The sequence below is a fragment of the Biomphalaria glabrata genome, chromosome 11, assembly GCF_947242115.1.
Source record: "Biomphalaria glabrata chromosome 11, xgBioGlab47.1, whole genome shotgun sequence".
Classification (NCBI taxonomy): domain Eukaryota; kingdom Metazoa; phylum Mollusca; class Gastropoda; family Planorbidae; genus Biomphalaria; species Biomphalaria glabrata.
In genome coordinates, this window is record NC_074721.1 from 5,977,393 (window position 1) to 6,000,000 (window position 22,608).

Below are 22,608 nucleotides of genomic sequence, written 5' to 3' on the forward strand. Positions count from 1 at the left end.
AGTGACACTTTTTTTCCATTCTTTTTTGTGTGTTTTTAACACAAGTTTTAAATATTTAAATAGCAAAACACGTCTGTTTTTAAATTGACTGGATATTCAAGGAAGGTGCAGTGTACACATGCTTTTTTTTTATAATCAGGGACTTCATTTATTTCACGTTTTCTACAATGGGGAAACTTGTTTATACTTGTACACATTTTTATGCAATGACTTCAATCAGACGACCCTTGTAATCATAAAGTCATTGATACTTGTTCCACAGACTATATGTTTTTGATAGTGTTGAAACTATAAATCATTGGACACATATCATTCAGAAGAGACTAAAACTCATGTCACTACAACTTTGCACACTATTAAAACCCAGTTACATTCTTACATTAGTTTGTACTTATCATTAGTGGGACCATGAACAGACTTTGGTGCTGCATTGTCCTGATGTAGGCCCCATTACTCCCCCTCTTATAAAATTTCACAGTATATCTTTGGTTTCTGGCCCTGTCTTCTGCAAGGGCTTTAGACAAAATTGCGTGACCTGCAGCCTTCTAGAGAGCTCTCCAGCTGTCTCTTTCAGAAGTGAACAGCTGCCTACTACTTTTCTCTATGCCAGTGAGGGCATAATGGCGTATCAGTTAATTGTTATAGACCCCTGGCTGACAACGGCTATGTATGCATTAGATGTGACAAAATATTCTTGCCGCATAGTTAGTAAAACCTTTCACTAATCCTTAATCTTTGGAATCAAACATATTGTCATTAATTTTTGCCATTAATTAATTAATATCTTGTTAGAAAAAAAATCCCAACTCAACCTTTTGGCTCAATGGCCCTGTGAAGTTTCATACTTGTAAATTTGTGCCTGGTGGGAATGAATTTTTTTTTATTTAAGCTGGCAATGATTGGGAAAAATTCTGAAACCCAGCATTCTAATAATGCTTATCCCATATTTGACCTTAGTTCTAAAACTGGGTATAATTTTTGTGCAGTAAAATAAAAATATGAATATGAGTTAATCGTAACTGTGTGGTGTGAATTGGTAGATAGAGATTTAGTGATTGTATACTTGTATACAACTACTAGTTCTGTGTTTGACAAGCTACAAAACTATTTACTGATTATTTATTGTAGAGAAGAAACAGGTGTGCTAATTAATCTATATTGGGATGAATGCAAGAGAGTTTTGAATGCCTATTGTTGCTCTATCTTTATTCACTTGTTATTACCAATACTGCTGTTTGCCAGATTTTTTCCACTTTGTATGTTAAATTGCTAGATTTAAGTCATCAATGTTTGTGTATAGGATTATCATTATTATTTTTTTTTTTTGGTCTTAGTAACATGTATGTGTGACAATGATTCTAGAAAAAAGTTGAAGTAGTAGATTTGATTGGACAGACTTGAGACATTGAGGCCTGACATCTCTGTTTGTATTGAACCACAATGCTAGCTTCTGACACAGCTCTGTATTTTATTTGCCTTCTCTATGTTCATAAAGATAATTGTGATTTCCTGTATCATCCATCTTTAATTATGTGATTTTTTTCCTCTTCATTTTCATTTTTGGCCAGATTTTAATTCTCTTTGAACAAGAATTTGTTTGTTTGTTTTTTGGTCTCTCAGTCATAATTATTATTTTTTACATACCATGATTTTTTTTAATTGTACAATTTAATGAATGCAGTAATTTTACTTTGATCTTGCGAGACTGATATTGAAAGGATGAGGATCAAAGCATTGTTTGACTTGACAACTTATTGTATTGATCTGTCTTTGAAATCTAATTTATGTATTGAAACAAACCATATTTTATTATTGATGTTTGTATGATATTTTATCTGGCATATGTGTTAAGTAAGCCAGTCTGATGTACAAGAAATAAATTTCATCAGTTTTAACTAAAAGACCTTTTGTGCTTTATTTCTCTGAATTATTTCAATACTTAAATCCCATTTATTAGCTTTCTGTGTTTATAAAATTTAATAGGACGGGTATTTGGAAAATGAACGGATATTTTTGAAAACAGTCTAACAACTTTCCAATTTCACAGTTTATGCATATTTACAGGGGGGGGGGGTGGAATTACTACCTAATTGGCCACTCATATCATTTTAAACACTCTGGATTAGCCGCTATAATTTTTCAAAGTATCCTTTTAAAATTACTTTTGGCTTTCGTATTTCTATCTTGCACACTCACTCGACTCAAATGTCTCTTTGTATTTAGTAAAAAGTAGAATTAATTAAAACACTTTATAGAGATAGTATAGTACTTTTTGATATTCGGCTGGAGAAGGAGCTACTTACCGGTACACCCCTAGTATATATACATTTAGTGGTATAAACTTGACACAGATGGGAATAGTGCTGTGGGTTTTTTTATCCTACGCAAATCGCCACAGACCAGCGCTAGAAGAGCGGTCAACCGTGACAGTACACGCCCGTTGGGAAGGACCTGTGTTGTAAATAGTACGAATGTAGTCATGTGATCAACCAGAATGGTCAAGCGACGTTCCATCCGGTTCTAGAAAGCCTATAGAAACCCTTTTTTTATATATAAGAGCGAATTACCTCGCAATGTGAGCAGAACGCGTCGAAGTCAGAACCAGCATGGTGTGTAGAAGTCGGTCCGGAGCAGAGTCAAGGTTTTTGTGCGTTCAGTGTTATGTTGTTGCCAATTGTACAGTATTGTCTGTGATGTATTTGACATTATTAAACTGCTACGTTACTTTGGAGTCCTGAGTTGTCAAGTTCTTTAAATTGGTTGTGTCCTATGGTGTAGTTTGCAGAGACCCTGGATAGTGAAAAACGTCACAATATACTGTTGTTGTTGTTTAATTTGCTTTTATGTAGAACGTCTTTAAAGCATTATCCGTACGCTCTACATGTGGGGGGAGGGTATCTGGGAGAAAGTTTCCGCTCTGACTCAAGGCGCTCAGCATAAAAACTCAGCTTCTTTACCAAAAGGCAAAGATTGGGCTTGGAGAATCTAAATGCCATTGCTCGATATAAAATTATAGGCTGTGCCGGATAGAATGTAATGCCCCATATTTTAACTATATCTAAAGTATGTCCCATTGCTCTATTTTGAGCTACGTAAAGAGGCAGTTCCAGGTATATTTTGAGCTACGTAAAGAGGCAGTTCCAGGTATAAAGAGAAACATGCTATTGGACTATGATATACAATGTGATTTGATTGTGATTAAATAAAAGAAAATTATGTTGAATAAAAAATATTTTAATTAGGTAGACAAGTTGAAAAAAATAGTGCGTTGTACAAATACAATGAATGCAATGAGTCTGTACATCTATTAATGAATAATACAACTCTACGATTACGATTATTGACAATACTGATGCGGTGATAAAGAAAAATGAAATATAAGATTCAATAGAGTTAATAGTTTTAAGTAGATATTTATAGCATCAAAGAGTTAATCAAGTGTAATGGTGTCATGTGACTTTGATCCGATTTATAGTAAGATGCAGCTTTAAAAGTTTTATAATAATTTCACCTTTTACTAATGACTTTCTCTGCTTCCCAGATTCAAAACTAACAAACTCTACACTGGCTTATCTCTAGAATTCTAGATCTAGATCTATAGAAGGGAAGAATTTGTCGATGGTCCACTTCGGTTATCTTTGTTATATTTGAAGGTATAGACAAATAAATTAAACAATTCGAATTCAAAGTGCAATTAGTGTGTCGGCAAAATAATAGCTGGTTCGAATGGCGTTGGCTGCTGCCTCAAGAAGGGCGTGTTCCGCCTGAAGCCATATTTGCCGTTGTAGCCTTGAACTTCCTTGACCCCTTGCATAAACTGCGCATGTCCGTTGATGGTTTCTTGGGAATGACCTGCACACAAAATGTAACAGGGAAAAGAATGCATTAAAAACAAGCAAAATGTAAAAATATTTTAAAAGCTTTTCCAAGGAGAAAAACTATATATCTCAATAGTGTAGAATTTATTTCCTTTTTTCGACATAAAAAATAGTTAATTGATTAATTGGTTCCTTTTTTTTTTAATTGATCATGTTTTGTCAGGTCAATAGATTATAATAAATTTCAACTTGAGCCGAGAGCAGAGTAAGAAAAACAAAATGTATAATTATCCAAAGGGGGCATAGCCCCACATATGTAGCCATATCTCGAAATACTGAAGGATTAATTTTCTTTTTTTGGTATCAAACAAAAAAATTTATAACGAGTAATTAATTGCTAATTGGTTGATTCTTTTTATTGATTCATGTTATGTTAGATACAATAAATAATCGTTAAAGTTTCAACTTGATTAGAGGATTGGTGTGGGAGGAATAACGTATTCAAAATTTGTAACAGACAGACAGACAGACAGACAGAGATGATACAAGTTTTGTAATAAAAAAATAAAACTACGTGTGAAATAGTAACTGCACAAGAGATACTTGATCAAACACTTCAATATGACTGAAGATTTGAACAGCGGACTCTTGAGCATTGCAGCAGGTACTCTATCTACGACGTAATGATTGTTATGACATGTTGAAGTCGCGTCGAAAAAGAAAAAAAAAAAGGGTAGCCAAAGCTACATTTAAATTAGTAATTTAAGAACTTTTATCTGCTCTGAAAGAGACAGCTGGAGAGCTCTCGAGAGGGCCGCAATGACACATTTGAATCCAAAAGAAAAGCCCTTGTATAAGACATGCGCAGAAGGCGTAGAGAAAACTTAGACCCCAGGAGCACAGCGTCTTAGCCTGCATCAGCCATCATGCAGGTTGCACTTGGGTTGGCGTCGTCGAGTGAAACTCTGCTTTCGTCCTTAATCTTCAGAACCGAAGACATCGCCATTTTAGATTATTATTATTATTTGCTTTACACTTCTACACGAATTCCGACGCGGCTGAGGTAAAGCCATATTAAAAAAATTATACTAAAGACAAATTTGTACAAGTGCTCTTCTTCCCTAGTGCCAGTAGAGCATTGAACTGGTTGCCTGAATTAGCCAGGTAAACCAATGACGTAGCAGAGTTTAAGTCTCCAATAAACGTTCACGGCTAAATCACGTGGGTAAGCAAAGCACGTAATTATCGTCTGCTTTGAAGAAACATCTAAAATAATTTTAAATATTAAGAGTATTTCGAAATGTTGCAATTGTAATCTAATGTACATCTACCTATTTTGAAACTAACGCTACATGCTATATTTGTTAAACTACATGTATAACTTATTGAGCGTAGCAATATGGTAATTTTTACCAACAAATTATATTCAATGTGTATAAATTTGGAAAATGAAAGAATCGAATGTAATGTATTATAATATATAATTTACAATATATAAGTTACTGTGATAAAGTTCGCTCTTCTGATTATGTCGAATAGACCTGAGGTCTACTGAGGACATAACAAGGTCTTCTGAAATGTGAAGAGTAGTAGCGTACAGGACAGCTTCATAGATGATGGTCATGCTTGCACTGAAAGTTCCAGAATGGTGCAGAACACAACCCCCACCAACAACTGGATTATGACCGAGTGATATGAAGGAATATAGTTTATTTTGATTACTCCAAACCTCATCACTGAAAAAAAAAAAAGATTTTAGGAAAACTGAGTTTGAGACCACAACTGACTTTCTACTGTGTTTGATAAACAAAGCCTGGGCAAGCTATTCTGCTTCGAAGTGACACTCGGGTGGAAACGATAGCTAAATGAAGTGATTAGGCTAAATGAATAGAAAAACAAAACTCCTGTGGAAGTGTCTAAAGGAATGCGAGAGCTTTCCCATTGCAATGTGATTTGAAAGAGAGCTTCCACGTCCCTTTCGAGAATCCAGCGCCGTTCCTCAAGATACGGTTAGCTTGGTTAAACATAAGAAGATGGCGGGTGTTCCCGGTGTGCTCGGCTCTCGGCCATGTATTCTATTCCATCTGCCCGAAGTGTCAGACACATTAGAAATAGCAATATTTTATACAGACATTGACTTGGTCCTCCTCAAGACAGAGCGGCTTGTTCTGTCAGGTTTACAATCCTAGAGTTCCAAGAGCCTTCGGCTCAACTCTTTTGACAATCTCACGAATAAACAAAGAACAGCCCTACCAATTGTGATTCAAAAACGTTTACATCCGATGAATTCGATGTAAAACATTCCATCAGGAAGACTTCGTCCTTGCAAGACCTCATCACATAATTTTGTTGTCTTCTGTATTGTGTATCCAACTATAAAACGCGAATGTAATCAAAGTAACAGAATTATCAAATAAAGGTGCAAAACTATAATTAAAGTTTCAACGTTCACTCACCTGCTCCGAACTCGTTTCGTAATTTCAGATACACCGCTCCAGCTCCCTCCCGATGGAATTTGTCCACTACTGGGCCGTCTATTGACGTAGATTTATTGAGGTTCTGTAAAGGTGAAATAATAAAGTATTTTAATGGCTTTGATAAAGAATGTTGCATGCTTTTATTGTGTTTCTTTTCAGGCCTACTAAGGGCCTATATAAACAGCAACTATATGACAAGTATATGACACGACCCAGCCCATAACATAATGAGATGTGTTCTGTGAATGTTTACGAAGCTGAGAGTGTGTGTTGTTAGTACTCAATTTGTTGGCCTACTTTGTAGCTTTAAACAGTTGGTACTATGAAACCAATGTATGCGTCAGGGACGTAGGTAGGATTTCCATCGTTTAGGGGCCTGGAAGGGGGGGGGGGCTTGATCTCTTTGGAGGGCCCCTGCATTTTGCGTAATAACTAATTTTTAAGGAAAAAACACTCATATATGGATCTAGACTAACAATAATTGATACATATTTTTACTTATTGTTTTTTATTTGCTTAGCTTTCTCAAAACGCTATGACCCTATCATTTGTCTGAACCAGTTGGAAAAGGGTAGAGGGAGAAAGAAGGGGGTATCTGGGTGATCGATTTTTAAATGCATTTATAAAGGAAAAAAGGTCGAGGGTCATATCTGGCTCTGACATAAGGCTAATGGACTGATCTGACCTTAGTGTCTAGGACCTGCTAGATTTATCATCCTGTTGATGGACCGTACTGCATCTGGCCAGGTCCGACTGGCAACATGTTTAAATAGACATAAATATATTTTCTTAAACTGAATAGGTCCTACTGCTTTTGACTGAATGTAATTTATAAATCTTTGACTTGCATTGAGTTGAAGAAATAAAATCAAAAGGAAAAAAAAAGAAAAGGCAGCCACATGAAAGCTTATTTATTGAAACAGATTAATAAAAGCAGATCAATGTGATTGGCAGTTAAAAAAGAAACACACAAAAATATTGAAATGTTTACCTCCCTTGATCGAAAATCTGTGAACGGGCCTATAGTCTGACAGCCTTTGATTTTAAAGACTCTTGACATGCGGTAGAAATGGAAAGGCAGGTGTTAATGGTTTATTGTAAAAATTGAGGCTGATCTGATTTACCAGTAAAGTGTTTAAACATTATACACATATACATGGAAAGATGGAAATAGCCATAAAAGTTAACCCAACCAATGATTGTGGGCCGCAGAGTATAAGTATACGCCAATATTAGATCTACAGATCTTCTCTAATAAGCGAACACATAAATCTTTCCTTACATTTCCCTCGCAAAAGAAAAAAAAAAGTACTCCGTCCAAGGTAAACGTAAAGTTAAGCTTTTAAGATTTGCACTCAGAAACGCCATTCCATTTTTTTTACTGCTCAGCTAGAAAACAAACATTTTGTGTGCTTTATCTGCATCCAGGGGTTTTCAGCGCTGCCGAATGATAAAGTCTGCCCTTGTTTGAAGATACGTGCACCACAGCTGGGTCTGAATATCCAACTCAAATATTAAATTCTTCAATGTTCTTAGAACACTATAGACAAGATGCAATTCTACATGGGTAATTGACAGAAAGCAACTAAGACTACTTGAACGCTTTTACCAATGATCCTTGCGCTTCAGCATGGACATACGGTGGCAAGACAGCACTACAAACAAAGATTTTTTAAAGCCGGTTTAAACAGTATGGCGGGACTTCTTTTATGATCCGACAGTTACGCTGGGCAGGGCATGTATGCCAAAAGCAGTCTTTTTTAGGTGAGCTGAAATGTGGTCTACGTAACAGAGGTGCCCCACGGAAACGATTTAAAGACCAGCTTAGGCGCCAACTTGTTTAACTAACACAGAAGAGAGCACCTGGTTGCAGGCGGCTTCAGAACGAGAAAGTTGGAGTTCAGTTACAAAGGCTGCGATATACACACTTCGACCGAAAAAATCCGCTGCAGACGTAGATGGCGAAAAGAAAATCTAAATCGACCACAAGCGGACGATATGCCTGCGTTAAATGTGGTAAAATGTGTAGGTCACAGCTGGGGCAGCGTAGCCACGGGAAATGCTGCATTCCTCATGAATCGTCGGACTCGAAGACAAGCCTTATTATAAGTTGTGTTAAAGGTGTTTGTAAGCGCGTCAAGAAGCTCTTTAAAATCGACAACAAAAATATGGAGAAAAAAAAACGCACTGGATAGACCACATGGAAGTGAAGCATTAAGCAAGGGTCCTGTGTCGCAGACGGTGAACAGACCAAAGGCAGAAAAACAACTAACAGTGGAAACGTCTTTTAGTGGAAACTAAATAGTCGAATTACGAGTAGTAAACACAGACTCTGTAGGTTTATCCTGCGGGAGCTTATTTTAATCTCTCCCAGGGGTGATGATGGAGCAGAGCCCCCACACTGCAGTCCAAGTCCGCCACTCCGTTCCACAAAGGGGATCATCAAGAATGGGCAGCTGATATAGCAATCTCCCCAGTAGGTCTAATGTGGCGGTTACAGTATACGGATAAATGGAAATTTACATTGACCAGTGCGGACTGCGGGTGGATACCAGAGGGTTTGCACTACGTATATGAAACGACCCAGCCCAGCTAAGACCGCGATAATCACTGTCATTACAGAACCCTCAGAAAGGACTTAGGGTGAAGGGCTCCCGCTTTTCTCCTAGTTGTAGGGGAAAAAAATCAACCCGGAAAACCAACAACATAGTAGAGTTTAAGTCACTGATTAACGTGCATGGCTAGGTTAACATGATATGTGTAGGACGTAATTACCTTCTTTTTTTAAGTAATGCCTGTAATATATAAGGTAAAGGGGAAGATGCAATGTATCGGGATGATGGCGCTGTGCCGCCGATTCCTTATTGGACCTCATAGGAGGAGATTACAAATATCTAACCTGGAGATCACAAATATCTAACCTGGAGATTACAAATATCTAACCTGGAGATTACAAATATCTAACCTGGAGATCACAAATATCTAACCTGGAGATTACAAATATCTAACCTGGAGATCACAAATATCTAACCTGGAGATCACAAATATCTAACCTGGAGATTACAAATATCTAACCTGGAGATTACAAATATCTAACCTGGAGATCACAAATATCTAACCTGGAGATTACAAATATCTAACCTGGAGATTACAAATATCTAACCTGGAGATCACAAATATCTAACATGAAGATCACAAATATCTAACCTGGAGATTACAAATATCTAACCTTGAGATTACAAATATCTAACCTGGAGATTACAAATATCTAACCTGGAGATCACAAATATCTAACCTGGAGATCACAAATATCTAACCTGGAGATTACAAATATCTAACCTGGAGATCACAAATATCTAACCTGGAGATCACAAATATCTAACCTGGAGATTACAAATATCTAACCTGGAGATCACAAATATCTAACCTGGAGATCACAAATATCTAACCTGGAGATCACAAATATCTAACCTGGAGATCACAAATATCTAACCTGGAGATTACAAATATCTAACCTGTGACGGCAGATGTGTATCAAGGATTGGCCTCTTGAGTCCCAAGATAGCTTTCAAATGAAAACAAACATCCTTGGAGTGAAAACAATACCTAATATATTCTTAGATCTATACGAGAGTTTCGATTAAAAAGAAATATCAGATATACATAAAAGATAAAAAGTTAAAAACAGGACTTCATCTTTAAGATGCTCCTAAATTTATAACAGTTGATTATTTTGCGGCTCAGTAAAACAATACCGGGTAATGTATGAGATTTATTAAAAAAAAAATGACTACATTGATGCTCTAGTTATGTCACTTTTTTACTGACATTGTGCCGAATTTTTTAAAGAGACAAAATGACTCCTTTATGATAAAAAAAAGTATAGTTCCCCTTTCAGACATTGTACTCTATAAGGCAAATGATGTAAAGTTCATCTGATTCTGTGGCCTACGGTTAACGAGGGCGTCATGTGGCCAGCACAACGACCAACCGCCTTTACTTTTCCCCAACTAGCGTCAGGCACCCATCAGAGCTGGGTGGACTCAAAGGCGCCCGAAGGATTCGAACCCCGGACCCTAGTGCTTTACCGCTCAGCCACCGCGCCTCCCCTATATGATAACCCCGGCTATCTATTTGAGGTCCTAGGCATGCAGCGTAGAAGGGGAATCCTGGAAACACGAAAATGTTAAATGTTTCATTTGTCAAAATAATTTTCCGGAACGCTATCTTCTGCAGTTTCTATCAGTTAAAATGAACAAAATAATAATTAATATTTGTAGATCTACACTACATTAACTTCACATGTTTATAGGTCATTAGACGAAATATGTATATAGCTGTAGTTGTTTACGATTTAGTAAAAACTTCATCTTACAGATTGATTCAGGAGATTGACATGTAAGGGAAGAAGTGATGATTTGTGTTTATTAAAACAAATCTGTAACGGTGTCCATACATTTATTCTATGACCCTCTAGTTTGCGGGATTGTACAATGGTCCACTTTTATAAGACCACAGGTAGTTGGTTCATGGCTAACATTGGATCCCCTACTGTATACTTGCTAAGACCATAGTCTATAACTACTGACGTATTAGGGAGGGAAAGTATATAGCATGTGTAAATATAACTTAAGTTTTAAGTAAGATAACAAACAACATAAATATTGTTATCGACATAAACTTTTGTCAACCAGTAGCATAACTGAAGATTAAAATACAGGCTACATTTATACCAATTGAGTCATTGTTTAGACCTGAGCTCCACAAAATGTTGGTTTCACGACCATGTTACTTCACTGGTTTTTATAAGTCTGTCATAATTTTAGAATTCCGTTAGAAATTTTGCCTGGTCTTGAGGTATGCGATCCTAAACTGTCGTCTTGAAGGTCCTGAGTTTGAACCATCCCGCCGCTATCCCTCGTCATCCGGAAAGAGGTTTGTACCTGGGTGAAATGTTCAATTTCGAAGGAACATTTGAATCGTAAAGCTAAACATAACAAGTGAAAATATGAAGTCTTACACTTCTTGACACAAAAACACAGGCTCAAACAGAGTTGGGAACATGTTCTATAACGATTTGTTAGACAAGCTCCCAAGAAACCTCAACCTGGCGTCCGTGTGGAAAACTGTCATTTAGGAGATGATTTGGCCAATATGGAAGGAAAACAGAATCCCTTTTGGAATGCCTTAGGATGAGCCCATTTCACAGCTCCTAAATAAATGTCACTATCCACACATGGTTCCTCACGACCACTCGCACGGTTGATGTGACACAGAGAAGTCGGCATCACCTCTAGCTCGAGAGTTTTTGAAAACAGGCCATTGGTAATAGAAATTTTACAAACTACATCTGCTTGGATATTTCAAAGACAAAACAGCTATTCAGACTACCATGGGCTTAGATTTTCAAGAGTTTTTAACTCAATTATGACAATTATAAGAAATTGTGAGAGAAGAATCAGAGAAGTTTAAAATTGAAAAAGACAAGAGTGAATCAAATTCGATCATTTACTGATTGCAAAATAATTGAAGGCAAACTGTATGAAGAAATTCCGGATCGCAACACACAGGTTCACATTACATATAGTACACTTTATACAAACCCTACAACCTTGATTATGAGAAGGACAAAGAAGATGAACAGTAAGACTTTGTTAGATGACGGAAAGTTGTTTTTGAATAGTAATTCCTCTACAAACTGCACACTGTGGTATCAAGACACCTGTGGTCCGGTTTCAAGAAACTAGAAAGTTGAGTCCAACAAAAAACGAATCGAGTCATTTTTGAATATGTAACTACATAAACTAAAAGACATTACAAAGTGAGTTTCACATGTTACAAGTAAGTTTTTATGACATGAAGGCGCGGTAAAGAGCTTGGCTTTCGAGGTCCCGGGTTCGAATCCTGGTGAAGACTGGGATTTTAAATTTCGTTATCTTTGGGCGCCTCTGAGTCCACCCAGCTCTAATGAGTACCTGACATTAGTTGGGGAAAAGTAAAGGCGGTTGGTCGTTGTGCTGGCCATATGACAACCTCGTTAACTAACTGTTCGCCACAGAATCAGATGACCTTTACATCATCTGCCCTATTTGATCACAAGGTCTGAAAGGAATACTTTACAGTAGAGTCAAGTCACTATACCCAATTAAATCCCAGACCGAGATGTGAACTCGACCACCACTTATTCCTCGATATTGTATTCCAAATTTTAGAGGTTCCCAAACTAAATAAGTGTTCCTCAAACTACTGGAATAATGAACTAGTAGGCCACCACGCGAACTAATATCTGAAAAAAAAAACAACAACACATTTTCCCCCTGCATACTCATACTGTGCGAAGTGTTCCATTAAGGAAAAGGTTTGGGGCACACTGCCATAAAGAATAATACAAAAAAAAAAAAGATAATCTTTCAAAATGACCAAAGCAGACTTAGAATATAAATAAATTCACGATACAATCAATTGACTTTCTCCAAACATTTTAATTGCTGGTACTGGATTTTTTTTTCCTATAGTACTTATGTGAAAGTTACTATATTCAAGACTGACTTAATAATTACAAAGTTGTTCCCTGGCATGTCAGAGTGTACCTCTAAGAACATGTTTGTAAGCCACTAGAAAGCCTCATAAAAAAAAAAGATCCCCTGGACTGTGGCAGGGGGGGGGGCGGGTATGTGTAAGAACCAGCACGATTTACTCTGAGCAGATAGGGAAGGGGGGGGGCCGCATATCTATCGATTGATTTATTGATCGTGTCTAATGGCTTTAGATTATTATGACGAATTTAAGTGTGTCATTGCTAATGTGTGTATTAGTTATGTCTGTATTTGAGTGTGTGTTGAAAAAAAAATCGATTGCATAATAAAGGTAATACAAACAAAGGCATGCTAGTTAAACAATGAAGCACCTTGTCCCAGAGTTTGTTTTCTTATTATGACATTAAATACTCAATATGCTGACATAACAGTACACAACAACGCCTGGGGAGTCTCAAGTTCCGGACCCAGTTTAAATAAGCTGATGGCATTATTGACTTAAATTTCTCTTTTTCCTGAGTGCCATTACAGCTTGAAAAGGGTTACCCGAGTTAGACAGGAAATCTAATGATTTAGCAGAATTTCAGACCAACTAACATTCACAAGTTTATTAACACTTAAAAACGTCTTAATTTAAACAAAGTCTAATATTTATAAAAGAAACTTTGGATATAAAGCTATTTAGAAACAACGGCCACCTCCAACCCACTTTTATTTTCGTATAATATGGACAACACAATTTTTTATTTAAATTAATTACATTGCTAACAACATGACAAACTAGAAATGAGCTTTTAAAAACATATCATGAATATTAATTCAATTTCTCTTTTAGTCCTTTCAGATCCCTATCTTGTATCGTTTTCTAAAGATATAAAACACTATGTTGACAGGGCAATTATTAATTCCGAAAACACAGTTACGGCCTCCTTTGGTCGCGAAGGCAATGAATTCCTGGGCATTAGCTGTGGTCGGAAAGATATCACCAACACACCAGTTCCTCCCTCTCAACTCAGAGGAACGGCAAGTGCTGATACAGTTTGGGGGTCAGCGTTGTCGTAGACTCTGCCAGGGTGTAGCACTGAGTGCGGCAAACTGCCTAAGGGTTACATGCTCCTGATTTTTTCCCAGGGTGGACTCCAGAGGCCTTTCCCATGATTGGGTATAGCTGCAAGGCAGCAGAGCTTTGAGTTTTCCTTCTTCTAAAGAGCCCAGGTCATTTATAATTTCATAACTAAATGACTGATTTTTTGCATTGGTTTTGTTTATTTTGTGTGAGATTTTAATACTAAAACATTACCTGCCCCAGCGCAGCCAAGGGGTTGTAATGTACTAGTTTAGAGACTAGGTTAGTTATACTAAAGAAATATATTGTGTAGATAATTAGTAAGAAGTGAAGTCAGATGTTATTAGCCCACAACAGGGTTTTTGAGTTTAAAATCCCCTACCAGAGGGGTTTGCAGTTAAATCTCCCTCTTCTATATAACAAAACAAAAAAATAATGCAAACGACAATCCCCATATTCCAAGAGCATAGCTAAGGTAGATTTGGAGTTTAGAACCCCCTCCGAAATTAACGATAAAACCCCCTCATTAATATAAAACTATCCATTCAGCAGTCATCAGATTCTATGAGCGTAGCCATGAGGGGTTTTGTGTTGAAAAACCACTCCAGCGGGGATTGCAGCTAAAAATACCTCTTCAATATTAAAAAAAATGTAAATGACACACACAAAATTCTACGAGCGTAGCCAAAGAGTTTTGAGTTTAAACCCCCTTTCAGTGGGGTTTGAAGCTAAAAAATATTGCACTCAAAAGTTATGATCGTAGCCCAAGGGGTTTTGAGTTTAAACTCCCCTTAAGCGGGGTTTGAAGAAACAAACAACCAACCTCTTCAATATAAAAGAAAGCAAATTACTCAAAATTCTATGATCGTAGGCCAAGGGGTTTTGAGTTTAACCCCACTTCATCGGCGTTTGAAGAAAGAAAATACCTCTTCAGTATTTAAAAAAAGCAAATTACACACTCAAAATGCTATGAGCGTAGCCAAAGGGGGTTTTGAGTATAATGTGCGAAGTGTTCCATTGGGAATGCCCATTAATGACCCACAATGCTTGAATAAAATGAGGAATATATATAGCAGGGCTTCTGTCAAGGGCTTTTGCAAGAGAGGATGTATGCCTCTCAAGCCCTCACTCAAATGGAGTTGGATGATGATGATATATATATATAATTCTCTTCATGACCCAACCATGCGGACACCACGCTGAAAAAGTGATGGAAAGATAACTCGTTATTTCTTCAAGTCGGACTAGAGTTACCCCACGTAACTTTCGTGGTGACAAAGAGCGAGGCTTAGAAAAAAGAGGGGGGGTATGCTAAGCCGCGGGTTGGCTCGTACTACTATAAAACGAATATACGTTGCCATTACAATCTACGCTTACGCTGCACTAATGGAAGTCTATTCAAAACAGGCTTATCACTTCATTGCCAAGGCTATTGACTGAGATATCGTCTGCTCACAGCCAAACGTCGCGGAGAATTGATCTAACACATGTCGAACACAATAGCAAATTGTTTGTATCCCCTGCCAATACTTGTTAACACGACAAACAGCCAAGACAATCTTGACACACTTCCGACACAATCTTGACACACTTCCAACACAATCTTGACACACTTCCGACACAATCTTGACACACTACAGAGAGGATCTACAAACAATGCAAATACGATCAAAACCTGAACATTTTTGACACACAGACCATTTCCAATTGAGACACTTCCGAAATAATCTTGACACACCACAGACACACTACAGATAAATCTAAAAACAATGCAGATTCAATCTTGAAAGACTTCCGACACTTTTTACACATGTCGGACCACGTCCTATCAAGTTTCCGTACTAGCCTAATAAAAGTTGCTTGTCAGCAGATTGCATAGGTCTATATCTAGATTCTGGAATAGCACGGACTCTTCAGGACGCAATAGTCACATGAGGGATAAAATGTTTTGTTTTACATGTTTCGAATGTTCCTTCAGAGTTGAAGATAGTTTACTTCCTAGTCCAAACCTCCCAAAGGACGACGGGGGATGGGAGCGGGCAGGGTTTGAACCCTCGACCGTCGACAAATTCGAACGACAGTCCAGCGCGCAAACCACACAACCAGGCAGCCATCCTCACTGTTAACGTAGGGCTTTTTTTTACACATAGAACACAGAAGTGTTTGCAGACGACACACATGCATTTACCTGCTCATTCTTCTTCAAAGTCCTCTTCACACCAAAGTAGCTGAAATAATTATTGACATGTCTGTCCTTCTGGGAGTTGTACGGGGGTATCACCGGCCCTAGCTTTGGGTTCACCTTGCTGTAGTCCCTGCTGATACTGCTGGTGGCGTTGCAGTCCAGCACGAACGACTTCTCCCTGAACAAAAGCTCTTCCGGTTCAGGGGTCACCGGTGTGCGATAGATTTTGTTGGCTCGGCCTTTTCTGCTTGGCGACTTGGACGTTGATTTCTTCTTTTGGGTTTTCTTGGGACTTTTCGATCGACTGTTTCGAGTGTTTTCACTTTGGTCTTCTTTTGAATCCTCGCCATCTTCCTCTGTTGGTTTCACGTCGTCATCAGGTTGGTCCGACATTTTAAAGCTGCAATGGCAATGCGCAAAAATTTAGAAATAGCAATAGACATTTAATTGAAATAGAAATGTTGATCTCGAATAGTAATAGGCCTATGTCAAACATTTTAGCGTATGGAATAGCTCACAGGAAGGCGCTGTGGCTGAGCGGTAAAGCGCTTGGGTTCTGAACCGGGGGGTTCCGGGTTCGAATCCTGATGGGATTTTTAATTTCGGGTTATTTGGGTGTCTCGATTCCACCTAGATCTGATGGGAACCTGACATTAGTCGGGGAAAAAGTAGAGGTGGCTGGTCGTTGTGCTATCCACATGACACCCTCATTATCTATAGGCCACAGGAACAGTTGATCTTTACATTGTCTGTCCCATAGATCTCAAGGAATGAAACGGGAACTTTAATAGCTTTTTAACTCTTTCTCTCCGTAATTAGTTACCACATTCTGGTGGAATCAACGTTGGTATCGTCAATCAGGAGAGAAAGAGTTAAACTTGCTAATACCTGTCTAATGATCTATCATTATAAGAAAATAACAACACAAAACACGAAATTTATAACGATTCTGTCTCATATTTAAAATGTTGATAAAAAAATGTTGGCAACTTTATTACAGCAGTGAAAAGGAAGCTGCAAGAATAAGGTCAGATCTTATCTTATCTGATCCGTTACTTCAAAAAAGAAGATGATTACGTCCTACGTGTCATACATATTGACCAATGACCTAAAGTCTGTCAAGTCACTCGTTTTCCTGGCCAGCTCAGGCAACCCATTCCATTCTAATAGCGCTAGGGAAGAAGGAGCATTTGTACAAATTTGTCCTAGCATATGGAACGAAGGACGTGCCTTTATCTTTGTGTCTTTCTATTTTATTAAATTTTGTTTTTGTATTTGAAGATTATGGTTCAGTGTTTTATGTATAATTGCTACTTTACTTTTGAGTCTTCTGTCCTGAAGGCTTTCTAAATTTAGTGATGTTACTAATGGTGTTACTCTAGTCAAATGTGAATATTCGTTTGTTATGAATCTCACTGCTCTATTTTGTGTCTGTTCCAGTTTCTTAATGTTTTCTCAAGTTGAGGGGTCCCAAACAGAGGATGCATATTCTATTATTGGCCTAACAAAGGTTAAATAACATTTTAGTTTTATGTTTTTAATTGATTTATAGAAATTTCCTATAATAAACCTTAATTCTTTGTTTAATTTTTTGATAGTTTCGTCAAGATGGGCATTCCATGACAGTTTTTCATTTATTATAATACCTAGGTATTTTGTGTTTTTAGATCCGACCACATTTAACTACTTCAGAACAGAAGCTTACTTTGGAACTCATTCTTTTCTGCGATGTTGTGCTGGTGTGTCCACTTTTGTCCGTCGTTAAGTTAATACGCACATAACGCTTCGTACTTAACTGAGTCTCTATGGCAACACAGTCCAGGAAGTTGTGCTTTTCAGGCCATTACTGTATCCGTAAAACGAGAGGCCAGTAATCAAAGAAGCACTATCTCTCAAGATCTGTCACCCTATCGAAACTTGGTCAGTGATAGCACCTGCTCTAATATAAAATGTGTTTCTCTGTCTCTGTATCTTTTTGGCAGTGGTCCCATCTTGGATCGAAGTGTCACGGAAACTAGCGAAGTAGGCTCCGATTGGGGCAAGACATGTTTTAATGCTTGATCGTTTCTGTACAGCTTGTTTGTTTGTAAAATGTTAGTAAAGTGTTTGTTTGTAAAATGTTTGTCAAATGTTTGTTGTTAAATGTTTTCCATGTTTCGGATGTTCCTTCAAAGTTGAAGATAATTTACTTCCTAGTCCGAACCTCCCGACGACGGGGGATGGGAGCGGGCGGGATTTGAACCCGGGACCATCGATAATTCCGAACGACAGACCAGGCAGTGTTCACCATTTGTCTGATTTACTAGACCCTAGATCTAGAGTTGAGTGCAAGTAAAAACCTAAAACAAGCATGGGATCATTTCTTTAAGCTTTCCTGATGCCGTGGAACATATTATATCCTGAATTTTGGTCACCTATTGATTTTTTTTAATGAAATAGGTTAGGTCTTTATATCTGAGCATAAATGAACGTCTTGTTTCAAAGTCAAGAAAATGCGCGATAAATAAAATATAAGAGTGTCCAGTTTCTCCCTTGTTGAGTGTTTATAACGCAACATACGATCTGAAAGGGCAATCCTGTTGCTTCTGTTTGCACCGTTAGTATTGAGTGATCAATAAGTCAATTAGATCTTTCTTCATTTGCAGTCTAAAATGCACATAAAGATATAAGCGAAGTATATAATTTTTTTTTTACAAAAACTTTTTTTTTTTTTTAAATTCACTTTTCAAAAGATACATTGCATAAAAAAAACTAATTTTATGGTATCACAACAACAAGTGTAAGAACTTTGTTCAGAATTTTTCATAGTTCTCGGTTTACTTTGCTTGTCTCTTTTCCAGCCCTAGACATACAGGCCATATGGGCTTTCATCTCAAACGAAATACATAATCTTCGGAGTTTTGAAGGTCAGTGTCTTTTTTTACTAGTAAAGTCCAACAGTTCTAGGACACATTCACACACAGAAGTAGTCGCAGTTATATATAGGAGTACCAGCGAGTGGCCAAGTAAGGTATCAGTCTTACATGATCATTACAAGGTAGAAGATCCAAAACGATTTCTTCGGATCGTTCACCAGATGACAGATCAGACTGTCTTAATTTATCAAGTTCTTTTCCATGTAGGATAGGAAAATGTTGATGTGCTGCATACTATAAAAATATGAATTGTGATATACGTATGGTTAGAGAGAGAATGCATATTTTTCACCTTTGCTATTATAAATCATATAGCAACAGATTATTATATTCCAAAGTGAACCTTTGCTTAGACCAGGGGTTCTCAACCTGTGAATCGCGACCCCCTTGGCGGTCGATTGACGATTTGCCAGGGGTCTCCTAAGACCGTCGAAAATATGGACTGTTATTGTCTATTCTTCTATTGCTGTATGTGTGTGTGTGTGGAGGGGGGGGGTCGCGGCAGAGTGGGGGGATTCTTAAAAGGGTCGCCGAGCATAAAAGGTTGAGAACCGCTGGCTTAAACTAACATTCAACACTAAATAAGTAAAAGAAGAGTTAAAGAAAAAAAAAAAAGAAAACTTAAATCAAATCAAAGTTCTAGAGATGAAAAAAAGAGTGACACTGAAAACCAAAATTACCGCACATTATTTGTATGTCATGAAAGTCAATTCTATTTCTACTGTCATGGTTCATCTTTGTTCTTTTAGTGAAATAACTTGATCATTAGGCCAATCCATTGGAAATACTGCATTCCTCATTAATCTTAGGACTCGTTAGTCAAGTCTTATTATTATGCCAAATAATTTGGAATATATCGAATATAGATAGGCCTGTACATAAATACAATTTACACTTTTCAAGTTTCCCTTAGATACTTCAGCCTTTGATGCTTTGCATATATATCTTCTATTTTGATTGTGAGGTTTACCTCTTAGATTAGTTTAGAAAACGATTCTTACTTTAGATAATTGCTGAGTAGAAATGAAGACAGGGCCAGACTTAAAAGGAAAGCAGCCCTTGGGGCTTCGACAAGAAAGAGGCCCCGACAATAGAACACAAAAATTCATATTTCGACGGGTCATCAACTTAACGTTTCTTCTTGAACATTTTATTTCGCATTTTTTTACAGACAATTCTGTAGTTCTTACAGTTAGCGACAGTGTCGTTGTTAAATAGTGTCCGCTTATAGTGTGCTATCATTATACAACAATAAGACAATATGTTGAGAAAGCGGGCATGGTTATTACTCGGGATTAAAATGACGAGAATCCAAAAGCGCATCTTGGGGATGTTGAGTGACTCGTATGTGTCTGAGAGATATTTCGTCATTACCCACTCTCTACATTGTTATTTTACTTAATTTCTATAACAATTAATATCTATTGGCAAAGACAAAACATGAATTAGTTTTAAAAAATGACCAGTTAGTCTGTTCAATACTAGGCCGAATCGGCCACAGCTCTAGGCAATGCCACTATGTTTATAGTGAGAAATACCGAAAATTAAATACAAAGGTTTGAGTGAAAGCTTGTGGTTTTTCGCGAATAGTGGTCACAAATATGCGATACTATCAAAGACGTTCTTGATGAGTAATTAGGAGGTAAAATGAACCTGCGTACGAAATTTCATGCGGATACGTGCTATAGTGTAAGAGATCTCGTGATCAATCTGATTGTTGTATTTGGTAAAAAATGTTGTAGATTAGTAATTAATTATTTTGATATTGAAGAAAGGAAATAATTGAAATATATAACTGCAAATGCGGAGTTCTTCCTCTTAGATATACTTTTTTTTTTAAAGGATTGTTTAAATATTTTTATATAATAATAATATTATTATTTTCTATTATCAATATTTTTCACATTATTTGAGCGTTTATTGTGCCCGACAATCCCCTTTGTTTAGTGTAACGGGACTATTGCTTGCGAACTGGTATTAAAGATATTGATCCCTGTGTCCAGACACAATAGGAACGGGATCTTCGTGTGTCTCTCGTTTCAAGACAGTTGACGGCACACGGGGATACTTTTTTTTTTTTCTGAAACAGGATCATTGTTTGATTTGGTGTGGCGTTTCAACTGTTCCGAGTGGTTACGCTTGATTGATTTAGAACTTGCATACCTGCACACGATACGTCAGCCACCGAGCTGGCACATTAAAGTTTATCATACTCTTGCCGAAGTGAATATTAAATGACTGGGACTTATCCAGGACCTAGTTTGAACCTTACGTGTAGAAAGCTGTTATACTATTTAAACTTTGGAGATCTAGAAATTTGGAGATCTGATTGACCCATTGTATTGGGGGGAGAGGGGTGACAGTTCAGGTGTTACATTATTTGCAGGGGCGTAACTAGGGATTTGGGGGCCCGGGGGGATTGACCTCTTTGGGGGCCCCTTGCATTTTGACATTCGACATATGACATGGAATAATGTACGCAAAAATATATAAGCCCCAAATCAAATTGGTTCAGTATATCAGTAAACTTAACAAAAAGTAATCAAGACTCTTTTAATGAATAAAAGCTTTGTTTATTAGTTAAATAATGCACAAGTGACAAATCTCAATTGATATCGCTTCACGTCGTGCATTCTGTGCAGCAAAGACATCTATAACATCAACTACATCGATACTTTCTAGTATTTGTGACTTCACTGACATTAAAGCCATGATAAGCCTTTCTTGTGTCATTGTGCTCCTGAGATAGCTTTTGATGAACTTGAGCTTTGAGAATGATCTCTCACATAACGTAATGGAAGTGGCCTGAGTTAGCAGTATTCGGAGGAGGTTGCAAAGTTTGAGCACACGTAATTACCATATGAAGCCTGTTTCCTCAATATGTCTATTGATGATTGTATTACTGGTTTGTTGATGAAAAGTGCTCGTGCATCAATGACATCATACAAACAGGAAAAGTAGCACAGTTTGTCATAAGCGGGTCTTCATCTAACAGGTGTCTTGGTTCAAGAAGAAACCCAAAGGTATTCATTTTCTTTCCAGCCTTTGAAAATGCCCTTCATCTCCATATGAAATCTGTCCAGCACGTTGCAGTTCTATTGACAGTCCTACATTAGAACTCAACTTCCCATCAAGTATTTTCTTTCTTCTATAGCTTTTATATAGCGTTACTTTCATGCTTATAGCATGCTCAGAGCGCTTTGGTCCAATCTAGGAGTTGGTTTTCCGTTCTGCCTTTAGGCGCTCAGTAAACGCAACTCTGCCCGAGTCGGGTGTCGAACCTCGAGTCCCCTTCTAGGTAGCCAAGACAAGCCAAGTTCAAGCGCACTTAGCCTCTCGACCACACTTCCCACAGGGATTACAGGGAATCCATAGTATTCACTACCTTCTTTTGCTTTTTTGATGGATTGGGTTTTTGTCAGTTTTTCATCATTTTGCAGAAAGAATGAAAGGGTACTAATTTCTTTAGCAGCTTTCCATATATGCAGTCCAGACTTTTGTAGTTTCTTCCGAACTATATTAATTGGGAGCAAGAGCTTTGACCAGAATTCAAGATAGGCAAAAAATTCTTAATTTTCCACTGCATGAAGAAGATTCTGTTCTAATATTAT

General features: G+C 37.5%; 1 protein-coding gene across 1 annotated transcript in view; it reads right to left on the minus strand.

Annotated features, from left to right (window-relative positions):
* Window positions 1–3,219: 3,219 nt before the first annotated feature.
* The window catches only part of LOC106072486 (uncharacterized protein C17orf98-like), a 22,478-nt gene continuing 3,089 nt past the window's right edge, over window positions 3,220–22,608 (minus strand). The window contains exons 2-4 of the mRNA XM_056004640.1: window positions 16,086–16,482; window positions 6,275–6,377; window positions 3,220–3,852 (exon numbers count right to left, since the gene is read on the minus strand). Of these exons, the coding sequence (XP_055860615.1) occupies window positions 3,695–3,852; window positions 6,275–6,377; window positions 16,086–16,475 (651 nt within the window). The 5' untranslated portion in view covers window positions 16,476–16,482 and the 3' untranslated portion in view covers window positions 3,220–3,694. The remainder of the gene's footprint in view (window positions 3,853–6,274; window positions 6,378–16,085; window positions 16,483–22,608) is intronic.